Source organism: Gorilla gorilla, chromosome 18 (genome assembly GCF_029281585.2).
Source record: "Gorilla gorilla gorilla isolate KB3781 chromosome 18, NHGRI_mGorGor1-v2.1_pri, whole genome shotgun sequence".
NCBI lineage: Eukaryota > Metazoa > Chordata > Mammalia > Primates > Hominidae > Gorilla > Gorilla gorilla.
In genome coordinates, this window is record NC_073242.2 from 20,738,549 (window position 1) to 20,753,223 (window position 14,675).

A 14,675-nucleotide genomic window follows, 5' to 3' on the forward strand; every position below is an offset into this window, starting at 1 on the left:
ATCAAACACACAAATATAAGTCAACCAAATCAGATGAGTCAGAGTGGCAAATGAAGACATAGTAGCATTTTAAAAAATGTAGCCCAAGCCAGGAAAGAGAACTATAATGTGGCAAAAGTTTCATTAAACAGAGAACTCAGAATTTTGGCTCTGATTTTCAGTTTCACCACTTCCTAGCTGTGTAACTTAGACAAGATATTTCAGTTTTTCAAGGATGGGTGTTGTATTAGTCCATTTTCATACTGCTGATAGAGACATACTCGAGACTGGGAAGAAAAAGAGGTTTAATTGGACTTACAGTTCCACATGGCTGGGGAGGCCTCAGAATCATGGTGGGAGGCAAAAGACACTTCTTACATGGCAGTGGCAAGAGAAAATGAGGAAGAAGCAAAAGTGGAAACCCCTGATAAACCATCAGATCTCATTAGACTTATTCACTATCATGAGAATAGCACAGGACAAAACAGCCCCCATGGTTCAATGACCTCCCCCTGCGTCTTTCCCACAACACGTGGGAATTCTAGGAGATACAATTCAAATTGAGATTTGGTGGGGACACAGCCAAACTGTATCATTCTGTCCCTGGCCCCTCCAAATCTCATGTCCTCAAATTTAAAACCAACCACACATTCCCATGCTGCCCAAGACCGTGGGAACCCACCTCTTGCATCATTATAACCTGGATGTGAGACCTGGAGTCAAAGGAGATCACTGTGGAGCTTTAAAGTTTGACTGTCCCACTGGGTTTTGGACTTGCATGGGCCCTGTACCCCTTTGTTTTAGCCAATTTCTCCCATTTGGAATGGCTGTATTTACCCAATACCTGTACCCCCACTGTATCTAGGAAGTAACTAACTTGCTTTTGATTTTACAGGCTCATAGGCAGAAGGGACTTGCCTTGTCTCAGATGAGACTTTGCACTGTGGACTTTTGGGTTAGTGCTGAAATGAGTTGAGATTTTGGGGGACTAATGGGAAGGCATAGTTTGATTTGAAATGTGAGGACATGAGATTTGGAGGGGCCAGGGGCAAAATGATACGGTTTGGCTGTGTCTCCACCAAATCTCAACTTGAATTGTATCTCCCAGAATTCCCACTTGTTGTGGGAGGGACCCAGGGGGAGGTAGTTGAATCATAGGGCTGGTTTTTTCCCATGTTATTCTCATGGTAGTGAATAAGTCTGGTGAGATCTGATGGGTTTACCAGGGGTTTCCGCTTTTGCTTCTTCCTCATTATCTCTTCTGGCAACACCTACACAAATATACCCAGGATTAATACTTTGTATCCCTCAATCCAATCAAGTTGACACTCAGTATTAACCATCACAGTTGTCTTTAATTTTATTTTATTTTATTTTATTTTTGAGATAGACTCTCACTGTAACCCAGGCTGGAGTGTAGTGCTGTGAGCTCAGCTCACTACAATCTCCTCCTCCCAGCTTCAAGTGATTCTCCTGCCTCAGCCTCTGGAGTAGCTGGGATTAGAGGCATGTGCCACCACACCCAACTAATTTTGGTATTTTTAATAGAGACAGAATTTTGTCATGTTGGCCAGGCTGCTCTCGAATTCCTGGCCTCAAGTCATTTGCCCACCTTGGCCTCCCAAAGTGCTAGGATTACAGGCATGCATCACCAGGCCGGGCCCAGTGTCTTTAATTTTAAGTGGAAATGATCATTAACACCTCATGGGATTATTGTAATGCTTAACTGTAATAAAGTACACACAAATGAATTAATGCTGTGCCTGACATACAATGAATGTGCTACAAATATTACGATAGTCCCTCCTTACCCTTGGGGATATGTTCCAAGACCCCCAGTGAATGCCTGAAACCGCAGATAGTACTGAACCCTTTATATACTGTTTTTTCCTATACACATATATGTATTTATGATAAAGTTTAATTTATAAATTAGGCACAGCAAAAGATTAACAATAACTGAAAATAAAATAGAACATATAACAATATAATGTAAAAATAAAAGTTATATGAATGTGGTCCCTTTCTCTGTTTTTCTCAAAATAGCTTGATATTTTCCACCTTAGTTGACCTCGGGTAGTTGTAATTGCAGAAAGCAAAACCACAGACAAAGGGGACGCCTGTGATTCCTATCCCTTCTTCAAGCCCCAAAATTCTATGCCTAAATCTTAAGATGAAAATCTAGGACTAATTAACCTAAAATCTATTAAATAAAATCAAAATTTTCTCTGCCTGTAATCAAATGACACAAAAATGGCTGGACAGGTTTCCGCAAAATTGGAGGATGTGTTTGGGATGGTCTGGTTTAAAATAAGTTTGAATTAAAATAAAGATGATAGTGAGTAAGCAGTATTAACTTTGTGGGACTCAGTGGCATGCTTCCAAGAGTTGATCAACACTTTAGAGACTCTGAAACTGAGATGCAATGAGAAATCCGTGGAACTGTCAATCCAGAAAGACAAACAACCCCATCAAAAAGTGGGCGAAGGATATGAACAGACACTTCTCAAAAGAAGACATTTATGCAGCCAAAAGACACATGAAAAAATGCTCATCATCACTGGCCATCAGATAATGCAAATCAAAACCACAATGAGATACCATCTCACACCAGTTAGAATGGCAATCATTAAAAAGTCAGGAAACAACAGGTGCTGGAGAGGATGTGGAGAAATAGGAACGCCTTTACACTGTTGGTGGGACTGTAAACTAGTTCAACCATTGTGGAAGACAGTGTGGTGATTCCTCAAGGATCTAGAACTAGAAATACCATTTGACCCAGCAATCCCATTACTGGGTATATACCCAAAGGATTATAAATCATGCTGCTATAAAGACACATGCACACATATGTTTATTGTGGCACTATTCACAATAGCAAATACTTGGAACAAACCCAAATGTCCATCAATGATAGACTGGATTAAGAAAATGTGGCACATATACACCATGGAATACTATACAGCCATAAAAAAGGATGAGTTTATGTCCTTTGTAGGGACATGGATGAAGCTGGAAACCATCATTCTCAGCAAACTATCGCAGGGACAAAAAACCGAACACCACATGTTCTCACTCACAGATGGGAATTGAACAATGAGAACACTTGGACACAGGAAGGGGAACATCACACACCGGGGCCTGTCATGGGGTTGGGGGAGCGGGGAGGGATAGCATTAGGAGATACACCTAATGTAAATGACGAGTTAATGGGTGCAGCACACCAACATGGCACATGTATATATATGTAACAAACCTGCACGTTGTGCACATGTAACCTAGAGCTTAAAGTATAATAATAAAAAAAAAAAAAGTAGAAAGAAAGACAAAATGTGCCAGGCAAGGTGGCTCACACCTGTAATCCCAGCACTTTGGGAGGCCGAGGTGAGTGGATCACCTAAGGTCAGGAGTTTGAAACCAGCCTGGCCAACATGGTGAAACTTTGTGTCTACTAAAAATATAAAAATTGGCTGGGCGTGGTGGCACATGCCTGTAGTCCCAACTACTTGGGAGGCTGAGGCAGGAGAATTGCCTGAACCCAGGAGATGGAGGTTGCAGTGAGCTGAGATCATGCCACTATACTCCAGCCTGGGTGACAGAGCGAGACACCATCTCAAAAAATAATAAAATAAAATAAAATAAAATAAAATAACTGTGTGTCTAAGAGTCCATGAATAGGGAAAACAGAGGTTTCAAATAGAATCTCCCAAATCAAATTCATGAGGGCAGGGCTTCCAAATATGAGGCCACGATTTTTTGACTAGGTTAGCAGTTGTTCTCAACTGGTGGGGACTTTTGGCCACGCCTGAAGACATTCTTGGCTGTCACAACCAGGGGATTCCTGCCGGCATGCGTAATTCCTACAAGGATTCTGCTTAACAGCCCATCACGCACAGGACAGCCCCCACAATATAATTTTCCAGTCAAAAATGTCAATAGAGCTGCAGTCCAAAAACTCTGGGTTAGCGTGACCATATCTCTTCGTTTGCCTGGGACAGTCCAGGTTTACACCTATTGTCCCATGGTAATTGTTAACAACTCTTTTCACTCGTAAATTGTCTCACTTTGGAAGCTATTTACAGGATCACCCTAAACTAGTGTGATATGGTTTGGCTGTGTCCCCACCCAAATTTCATCTTGAATTGTGGTTCCCATAATCCCCACGTGTTGTGGGAAGGACTCAGTGGGAGGTAATTTAATCATGAGAGCGGTTACCCTCATGCTGTTCTCGTGACAGTGAGTTCTCACGAGATCTGATGGTTTATAAGAGGCTTTTCCCTCCCCCTTTTGCTCAGCACTTCCTCTTCCTGCTGCCACGAGAAGAAGGACGTGTTTGCTTCCCCTTCTGCCACGACCGTAAGTTTCCTGAGGCCACCCCAGACCTGCAGAATTGTGAGTCAATTAAGCCTCTTTCTTTTGTAAATTACTCACTCTCAAGCATGTCTTCATTAGCAGCGTGAGAACGGACTATACATAGTGACTGCTCACGTGTGCAGCTGTGAGATGTTTTACAGTGTGATGATTAAAGGACATGGCCTGTGGGTTCAGATAACTGATTCTTGATCCCCAAATCCAAAAAGTTCTGAAAACAGACAGTTGCCTCAAAATTCACTTGGTAGCAAAAGTTGGCCTGAATGGATATGAGGCTATTATGTGAATATTTATAGGTTTCCCTGCAGAAATATCAACATGTTGCCCCAGACCTCACAGAAACTGCAGGATAATATATGATATATGCATTACGTTACTTTTATATAACCCAGAAATTTTGAAGTGCCAAAACCCATCTGGCTTCACAACTATCAGATAATGGAGGTGGATCTGTAACTGAATTTGAATCCTGGCTCTCCTAACTATTTGCTATGTAACACTGGGACAGTTGGAGTTTCCTCATTTGTAAAGTGGGAATAAATAGTAATACTCATGTAAGTATTGGCTATTCTTACTATGTATGTGTTCAGGTGTTTGGGAACAGGAATACCTTATTGGATGAGAGTTAAGAACACCAAATCAATGCCAAAAAGCTACATAACTAATAAATTTATAACTCAACTTACTTGCGGGGGCCAACTTGATTTTTCTGAAATACCTTGAAAGTTTGAATCAAAAAATCAGAAACAAGTTTTTCTTCTGCGTTAACAGTTCCAAGGATCAGATTATATCCTTTCAGCTCTGGGAACAGGACAGATTCCACCTGAAGAGCAAACACCACTTTTGCATGTTGCAAGACTTAAGAAGGGAGATGGTACCCAAATGCAAAGCCTTCTCTAATGCACTCATTTCCAGGGATGCCAGCTGCATTTTTACTCTATTTCCTCTTAGATAGTGCTGCAATCACCCTGCTGTTTCCTCTACCTCTGTTCTCTCTCCTTTCTTTCTTGCCTGGATTACTCATCTTTCAAATCCCTGACCTTTCAAGGGTCTTGTCCTTTGAGAGTCCCCCTTGTCCCGCTCACCACCCCACAACGCTCCAGTGGGTGTTGGTTTCCCTGTTTCAGGCTCACCTTCTGAACTTTTCCTGCTTAGCACTCATCACAATTGCAATTAGATGAATGTGTAATGAGATGTTCTAGGTGTGTCATAGAATACAAATTCCATGAAGGTCTGGATCATATTTGACTTCTTCACTGTTATATCCCCAGGGCCTAGCAAAAGCTTGGCACTTAGTAAGTGCTCAAAAAATACTGGGTGAGTCAATGAATACTATCGTAGTGCTCCCCTCCTCCCCTACTATCCAGTTTTCCTCTCTAATGGAAATTCTGGAGACGTGGATTCTAATTCTGAATCTGCCACTGATGGACAATGTGACCTTAGGTAAACTACTTCTCTCGTGGGTTTTTTTTTTTGAGACAGAGTCTCACTCTATGGCCCAGGCTGGAGTGCAGTGGCACGATCTGGGCTCAAGCGATTCTCCTGCCTCAGCCTCCCGAGTAGCTGGGATTACAGGCATGCACCACCATACCCAGCTAATTTTTGTATTTTTAGTAGAGACAGAGCTTCACCATGTTGGCCAGGCTTGTCTCAAACCTCGAGCAATCTACCTGCCTCAGCCTCACAAAGTGCTGGGATTACAGGCATGAGGCAGCACCACATCTGGCCTAAACTACTTCTCTGAATCCCCATTTTCTCATCTGTAAAAAAGAAGAGATGTACTAGATTCTCCTCTAAGCCCAGGGAAAACAAAAAACTATGGCTTTATGATCATGAGGCACTGAAAGTATCTTCTGAGAGAATTCATACTCTCTAACTTCTTTTTATTTATTTATTTTTTTAAAGAGATGGTCTCACTCTGTCACCCAGGCTGGAGTGCAGTGGCACCATCATAACTCCTATGCTATGTGACTCCTCAGCTCAAGCAGTCTTCCTACCTCAGCCTCCTGAGTAGCTGGAGCTACAGGTGCCTGCGACCATGTCTAATTTTCTTATTTTTATTTTTATTTTTGCACAGACAGGGGCTCTCTCTATGTTGCCCAGGTTGGTCTTGAACTGGTGGTCTGGCTTCACAACTTTCAGAAAATGGAGGTGGACCTGTAATTGTATATGAATCCTGGCCCTCGGCTCAGCCTCCAAAAGTATTGAGATTGCAGGCTTGAGTCTCCACGTCTAGTCACTCTAACTCCCTCATGGCACGTGTGTGTCTCTGAGAATGTTCTCACTTGCATGGCTCATGCAGGCTGCAAAGTTCCTGCCTGGGACCCATTGTCTTCCATTGTCCTCTCTGCTAAGAAAGATTTTAGTGGCTGGTCTCAGAAAAGGTCTTCGGAGTGTTTCAGTGAGTTACATGGGTTATATGCCTTTGATGGAAATGCATCAATTTAGAAAGGGGGAAAATCAAGTGCACATGATTTGTGTCGTTTGGCCAATCCAAAGGTTTTGAAACCAGTGGAGGAGCAACTTCTTTGCTGCAGCCATACTACAGACAGCTGCCAAAGGCAACGAGATGGAGGGACTGGCACTGGTCAATGCATGAATGAAATGGTTTAGGGCAGCACAATTGGTGCCCCCAGGCCATGTGACAGATCGCAAGTGGGCAGGATAATGGATCGTCTCATGGGAAGAAGTCTTCAAACTTAAGAGGATGAAATACCTCTTGCTGCTCTTTCAATGTGGTTGATTCTCTCATGCCCTGTAGAGCAGTCTGTGAAATGGAGTCAAGAACAATCGCATTCGGCCGGGTGTGGTGGCTCACACCTATAATTCCCACACTTTGGGAGGCACAGGCAGGCAGATCGCTTGAGCTCACGAGTTCAAGACCAGCCTGGGCAACGTGGCGGAACCCTGTCTCTACAAAATACAGAAATAAGCCGGGCATGGTGGTGCAAACCTGTTATCCCAGCTACTTGGGAGGCTGAGATGGGAGGATGGCTTGAGCCCGGGAGGTAGAGGTTGCCTCCTGGGCTCAAGCAGAAAAAAAAAAATTCTTTTTTTTTTTGAGATGGAGTTTCACTCTTGTTGCCCAGGCTGGAATGCAATGGCGCAATCTAGGCTCACTGTAACCTCCGCTTCCTGGGTTCAAGTGATTCTCCTGCCTCAGCCTCCCGAGTAGCTGGGACTACAGGCACCCGCCACCACACCCGGCTAATTTTTTGTATTTTTGGTAGAGACGGGGTTTCACCATGTTGGCTAGGCTGGTATTGAACTCCTGACCTCAGGTGATCCAGCCATCTCGGCTAATTTTTTGTATTTTTAGTAGAGACGGGGTTTCACGATGTTGGCCAGGCTGGTATTGAACTCCTGACCTCAGGTGATCCAGCCATCTCGGCCTACCAAAGTGCTGGGATTACAGGTGTGAGCCACTGTGCCTAGCCCCTTTAATAATTCTTTCTCACAAATATGCTTTCCTGCTTTCTTTCTGTGTCTTGAATAATGCTATTTACTCTATTTTCTATTTTCAAAAGTCTCTTGTCAGCTTTTCCCTACCAACTTTTTTTTTTTTTTTTTTTTTTGACAGAGTCTCACTCTGTTGCCCAGGCTGGAGTGCAATGGTGCAATCATAGCTCACTGCACCCTTGAACTTCTGGGCTCAAGCGATCCTCCTGCCTCAGCCTCCTGAGTAGCTAGGACTACAGACATGTGCCACCACACCCAGCTAATTTAATTTTGTAGAGATGTCTTGCTATATTGCCCAGGCTGATATTGAACTCCTGGCCTCAAGCAATCTTCCTGCTTCTCGACCTCCCAAAGCTCTAAAATTATAGGTGTGAGCCACCACGATTGACCTTAACTAACTTTTAAAATTCTTTTTAAAACATATATATGGCAGATCTTGCAGTGAGTGAAGGTAACACCCACCAGTTGCCATTCTTAAAGATTTTTCTTAGTCAACCTGCAGGACTATGTTTTTAAGTCTTCACTAACCAGTTCAGAGATAAAACAGTCTGAGGGGCTTAAGGAGGAAGCTAGGGCTGTGGGTGTCGCTAGATGGGGAACTCAGTCTGTGTTGTTTTTCCTTATTGTCTGCTAAAGTCATTGGTATTCACATAGGCCTTGTTTTCAAACCTGGTACAGACCATGTCTTCTTGGCATTGTAATTCATCAAATGTAGTACCGGCCCTGGTACCTGCCATTGCAGTGGCAGCCGCGTGCATGCTGGGCTCTCCTGGCTCAGCTGCTTTCACACATTGCCGATCAGCAGCAGCAGCAGTGAAGGAGAACTTAAGGGGTATGTATTTCAGCTGTCCCCATACATAGTCATCCAAATTACAGGGTCTTTTCTTCCATTTCCTTCCTAGGGATACTGGTTGTAGGAGAGCTGCCCAGTGTTTCTTCTCCTCCCACACACCCAGTTTTAATGGAGCACTTAGAACCCTGTAAGTACCGGATTGCAAAGAGAAGAGTGCTTGGGCCTCCTTGCACTGCAACCTTGAACTCCTGGGCATTCGTTTCACATGAGCAAGGCCCATGTGAAGCATACATAATGTATGGAGAGAGTGAGAAGGTGGAAGGGTGAGGGAGCTAGCCAGCAAGACCCCACAGATCCCTTCCCTATATGGAACTGGACAATGGCCCTTTGGTCATACCAACCAATCAGAGGGAGTTAGGAAAAGATGGAGCTAAAAGGAGTTACATCCATGTGCATGATCCTGTCTAGTAATAAAAGTTTGTTAATAAGTGTCTGGAATTTAATTAGTAACTCTACCCTGGAAAGCAAACTGGAAAGGGCGTGGGCCAGGAAGGGAATGGTTATTCTCTCTAGAAGCCTACAGTGGCTAAAACATAACAAACCAACAAACAAACAAGCACACAGACGAGTGAAACTTCAAACTGAAATTGAAAAAAAGTTCTTGGCAAGTTAATGGCAATTGATTCATGATGGATTATTAACCCACAGATATGACTTGGGACCTATCTGATTCATTGAGGTTGACATCATGGAGGACACTATACTCTCTCACAAAGTAGGTCTTTTTTTTTTTTTGGAGATGGAGTCTCACTCTGTCACCCAGGCAGGAGTGCAGTAGCGCCATCTCAGCTCACTGAAACCTCTGCCTCCTGGGTTCAAGTGATTCTCCTACAAAGCAGCTCTTCATGCTCTTGTTAGAAGCACAATTCTGGGCTGCGTGAATATTTCTTTATGGTCTAAATCATTTGTCTGGGGTCAAGGGGTTATATTCAGGATATATCTCCAAAGTGAAGCTCCCTTAACTGAATATCCCAGCGACCTGACTTGTACAACCTCTTTCAATACATTTTATTCACTAAGTGAAAAAATCATGCAAATGAATGATTAAGTGACTACTATACCTTGGGGATCCCATTAGAGTTCTTAATAATTTCCAGGAAAGAGTCACGTATTAATTCCCAGCAGCCATCAAAAGATGGATTGAAGACAATAATGGGTTCACTGACTTCAAGTTTGATCATGATTAGCTGAGGTATGAAAAACTTCATCTCTTGGTAGGGCTCCTTAAAATCATTCCCATCCTTCAGGAGACATAAGGTAGGGCAAGTGTTACAAAATTGGGCCTTCCAAAATCAAGGGAGTGAATTTTATACATTCATAGAACTACATGAGGAACAGAAAAGGCAATGAAGGGCATCATACACTGTTTATATTTAAAATATGGGCTGGGGCTGGGCACCGTGGCTCACACCTGTAATCCCAGCACTTTGGGAGGCCGAGACAGGTGGATCACCTGAGGTCAGGAGTTCAAGATCAGCCTGGCCAACATGGTGAAACCCCGTCTCTACTAAAAAACACAAAAAACTAGCCAGGTATGGTGATGGGCGCTTGTAATCCCAGCTACTTGAGAGGCTGAGGCAGTAGAATCACTTGAACCCAGGAGGCAGAGGTTGCAGCGAGATCACGCCGTTACACTACAGCCTGGGCAACAAGAGTGAAACTCCATCTCAAAAAAATAAAAAACAAATAAAATATGTATTGGGTATAGCTTAGCCCACCCTGACTCCATGTACTCTCCCTTTCCCAAAGCCTTTATTCCCTTTTGTTTATGTGGCTTGTTAATTCCTGCACCCAATTTCTAGATCCTTCCCATCCTTCAAAATTCAGCTAAAACATTTCTTCCTTTGGGAAGCCTCCCTGTTTCTCAGCTGGATATAATCTCCTCCCACTTCTGAACTTGTGTATTTCTACTTCCTCTGTTTTTTTTTTTTAATTTATTTTATTTGTGTCCTTAGAGATGAGGTCTCACTATGTTGCCCAGGCTGGTCTTAAACTCCTGAGCTCAAGTGATCCTCCTGCCTCAGCCTCCCAAAGTGCTGGGATTACAGGCATGAGACACTAGGCCCAGCCTAGTATTTTTTTCTTTCTCTCTGGTTGGAATTTATATGCGTATCTCAACTTGTCTATTCTAAAGTTGAGGGCAGGATCTATGTCTGATCACCTCTCTCCACCAAAATACCTGAGACAGCATATAGTACCTAACAGGTGCTCAATAAAAATTTATTGATTCAGTCCAAAAGTATTAATCATAATCCGTATAACCCCAAATGGAGTTGCTAATGAGCATAGTTTATTTTAGACACTCAAAATGTCAACCTTGCTACAACAGAAATATTGACATAGAGCTATTTCCAATTCCCTACAAAAGCTCTAACCCAGGATGCCCTCATAAACTACAGCGCCTAATGAAATTGTCAGAAGGCAGCTGTAAAGTACTTCTTACATAGAGATTTCTAGATCCATTTAAAGATGACTGATGATATTTGGTGAATACCTACTGTATATCAAATACCTATAAATTCCCCCCTATTTTCCAGACACAGGAAGATTTTACATTTCCCTTTGTGTGGAATTTTAGAGTGAGATTGGCTTCCACCCCTGGGTTTCTTATGCTTAGCAAAGTAGACAATCACAATGACATTTATAGATTGGTCGTCTTTAGAGAGCTAACATTGCAATTCAGCACCACTGGTTTCTATATTTTTGAGCAAAAGGCCAATTGTTCATCTTTATTACTTCATTTGGAAAACTTAACCTTTTATAACCAGGTAATTTTTAATTTTTGTTACTTTGTTAAGGTAAAATGTGCACACGGCATAAAATTCAAAAGAATATTCATCGATTTTTAGGCTATCCAAATTCAGGGAATGCTATGGTGCTTTAAAAACTAGGACTTAGTGTTTTCAGTTTTCTCTCTTTTTTTTTTTTAGACAGAGTCTCGCTCTGTCACCCAGGCTGGAGGGCAGTGGCGTGATCTCGGCTCACTGCAACCTCTGCCTCCTGGGTTCAAGTGATTCTCCTGCCTCAGTCTCCTGAGTAGCTGGGACTACAGGCACGCACCACCACACCCGGCTAATTTTTGTATTTTTAGTAGAGATAGGGTTTCACCATGTTGACCAGGCTGGTCTCAAACTCCTGACCTCAGGTGATCTGCCTGCCTCGGTCTCCCAAAGTTCTGGGATTACAGGCGTGAGCCACCGTGCCTGGCCAGTGTTTTTAGTTTTCATTTCGACTTCCCTAAAACAGTTTCATGAAAGAATTTCTTAATTAGGTCAACAAAGCCTTTTGTCTTTAGAGGTGCCCCTTGCCAAGACCAAAGAACAAAAACCCATATCTACAATGAAACCTACAGCACTCCCTCAATATCAAGCCAAAGATTGAAAACAAACCTTTTCCAACCCCTTCTTGTAAAAGAGAGGATGAAAAAATGATTCCTTCTCCCCAAACTGTAAGACATATGTCTTTCATTTTATGCAATTTTTCTTTAAATTTTCTTAACAACTTCTCTACTTCTGTACATTTTTACCAACTTAATACTGAGTGATTATCTCAAGAAAGTTTGCCATGTATTTAAGGAAATTATTTTTAAAATTATTCCAATCCACAGCTGGACTGGACTTCTTAAGATTTTATTTATGGTTTTATATCTCTCTTTAAAAATTAAAAAATTGATACCGATTAATTGTACATATTTACAGGATACATATAATGTATAGTGATCAGATCATGGTAATTAGCATATCTATCATCTCAAACTTTTTTTTTTTTTTCTATTTGAGACAGAGTTTCACTCTTGACGCCCAGGCTGGAGTGCAATGGCGTGATCTGGTCTCACTGCAACTTCCGCCACCTGGGTTCAAGCAATTCTCCTGCCTCAGCCTCCTGAGTAGTTGGGACTACAGGCATCCGCCACCATGCCAGGAAAATTTTTGTATTTTTAGTAGAGACAGGGTTTCACCATGATGACCAGGCTGGTCTTGAACTTCTGACATCAGGTGATCTGCCCGCCTTGGCCTCCCAAAGTGCTGAGATTACAGACGTGGCCTGTAGTGTACCCGGCCACATTTACCATTTGTGTGTGTGTGTGTTGGGAACATTCAATATCCTTCTTCCAGCTAAAAGAAGACGTTTTTATAAACTAACAACTGCCTGATGTGGGTGCAAGTCAAGCATTTCACTTTGTGCCCTGGCTCACAGCTGAGGACGTACATGACAGAATCCTGGCTCTAACCAAGTAACCAGGTTATTCCCCTCAAAAGGTCCAAGTGCAGGTCCCTGACTTACTTTGTGTATCATGAAAAGGGAAACGAGGTCCTCAAGCGACTTAATGACCAGCTCCCTGAGCTGCAGCGACATGAATGATGCCACAGAAGCAAAATATTCCTCAATGTTTCGACTTGAGTCATAGTTGCTCTTGGGAGCAAAATGAATCCAGTGCTCCTTCCGTGAGGTAAAAAGCTGGGCGCAGGTGGGGATCCACCTGTAAAGACAGAAGGGTGTCCATGTGAGAAGCTCTTCTGGGCTCCGAGGAACCCACTTGCCGCGCCCCCTGAGCTCAGTGATGAGGCAGATGGGCTCAATGTCCCACCAAGCAGCCTTGCAAATCAGTACTTTCAATTTCCAGCCACCTTACCTGCCATGCCTCTTTCTTGGGAAGAAAGTAATAAGATTTGAATTAAGAGGTTATTCTTCCATTGAGAATACCCAAATGGAAAGGGGATATTGGTGGCACATCCTGCTGAATGAGTCTACGGTTTCTTCATTATAATCAGAGATTGGGGTAAAGGGGCATAAGGAACTAGAATGTTCTGTCCAACTTCTCTCTCTCCAGCAGATGCCTGGCCTCTGATTCAAACTTCATAGGGGGAAAGAGAGAATGAGGAACAAAGAAAGAAAACATGAAACGAGAAACTCCAGTGTGGCCCTGGCTGCTCAGAAGTTGATGGTAGAAATCAGAAAACCAAAAGAAGAAATAGCCAAGTGTGGTGGCTCATGCCTGTAATCCCAGCACTTTGGGAGGCCGAAGCGGGCAGATCACTTGAGGCCAGGAGTTAGAGACCAGCCTGGCCAACATGGCAAAACTCCATCTCTACAAAAACAAACAAACAAACAAAAATTAGCTGGGCATGGTGCATGGTGACACACACCTGTAGTCCCAGCTACTTGGGAGGCTGAGGCAGGAGAATCACTTGAACCTGGGAGATGGGAGGTTGCAGTGAGCTGAGATTGTGCCACTGCACTCCAACTTGAGTGACAGAGTGAGTGAAACTCTGTCTCAAACAAACAAACAATAACCAACAAAAAGAAATACATGCTTCATTGTTTCTTTCCTCCCATGTCCCCCAGTTTCTAATTCCCAGTGGAAACCACTGGCCTTTTCATCCTATTGCATCTTTTCTCTGATCGCTAAAAAGGTACTACTCTAGCAACCAGAGAAGCACTACTACTGGTTGTAGTCATAGAGGTATGAGATTTATTGAGCAGCTATTATGTGCCAATGATAGCATCTACATCTTCTCTGCTAAAGAAAACCCATCTGGAGGTATTATTATCACTGTTTTACACAAGGGAATGTCTCTGGCTGTGGAGGTAGTCTTGCAGGCATTTGCAAAGGAAAAAGGAATTGTGTAAATGTATGAAACCCTTTTGCCTTGAAATCTTGAGGCCGTTTATCTGGACTATCTGAATATAAGTCATTCAAATGCATTCCCCTGTAACACAGCAAGGTCTAAAGCAGGGGTCCCCAACCCCTGGGCCATGGACTGGTTGTAGGAACCAGGCTGCACAGCAGGAGGTGAGCAGCAGATGGGCGAGCCAGCTTCATCTGTATTTACAGCCGCTCCCCATGGCTTTTTTTTTTACCGCCTGAGCTCTGCCTCCTGTCAGATCAGCAGTGGCATTAGATTCTCACAGAAGCGTGAACCCTACTGTGAACTGCACATGCGAGGGATCCAGGGTGCACACTCCTTAGGAGAATCAAATGCCTGATGATCTGTCACTGTCTCCCATCACC

General features: G+C 43.1%; 1 protein-coding gene across 3 annotated transcripts in view; it reads right to left on the minus strand.

Moving 5' to 3' along the window:
• Positions 1-14,675, minus strand: part of DNAH3 (dynein axonemal heavy chain 3) — a 220,705-nt gene that overhangs the window by 173,602 nt on the left and 32,428 nt on the right. For 2 of the 3 annotated variants that reach the window (XM_063700040.1, XM_063700039.1), the window contains exons 9-11: positions 12,947-13,142; positions 9,724-9,903; positions 5,037-5,173 (exon numbers count right to left, since the gene is read on the minus strand). In XM_063700040.1, the coding sequence (XP_063556110.1) occupies positions 5,037-5,173; positions 9,724-9,903; positions 12,947-13,142 (513 nt within the window). Of the gene's footprint in view, positions 1-5,036; positions 5,174-8,539; positions 8,655-9,723; positions 9,904-12,946; positions 13,143-14,675 lie in introns of all 3 variants that reach the window. The other variant, XM_055365425.2, reaches the window with a different exon arrangement.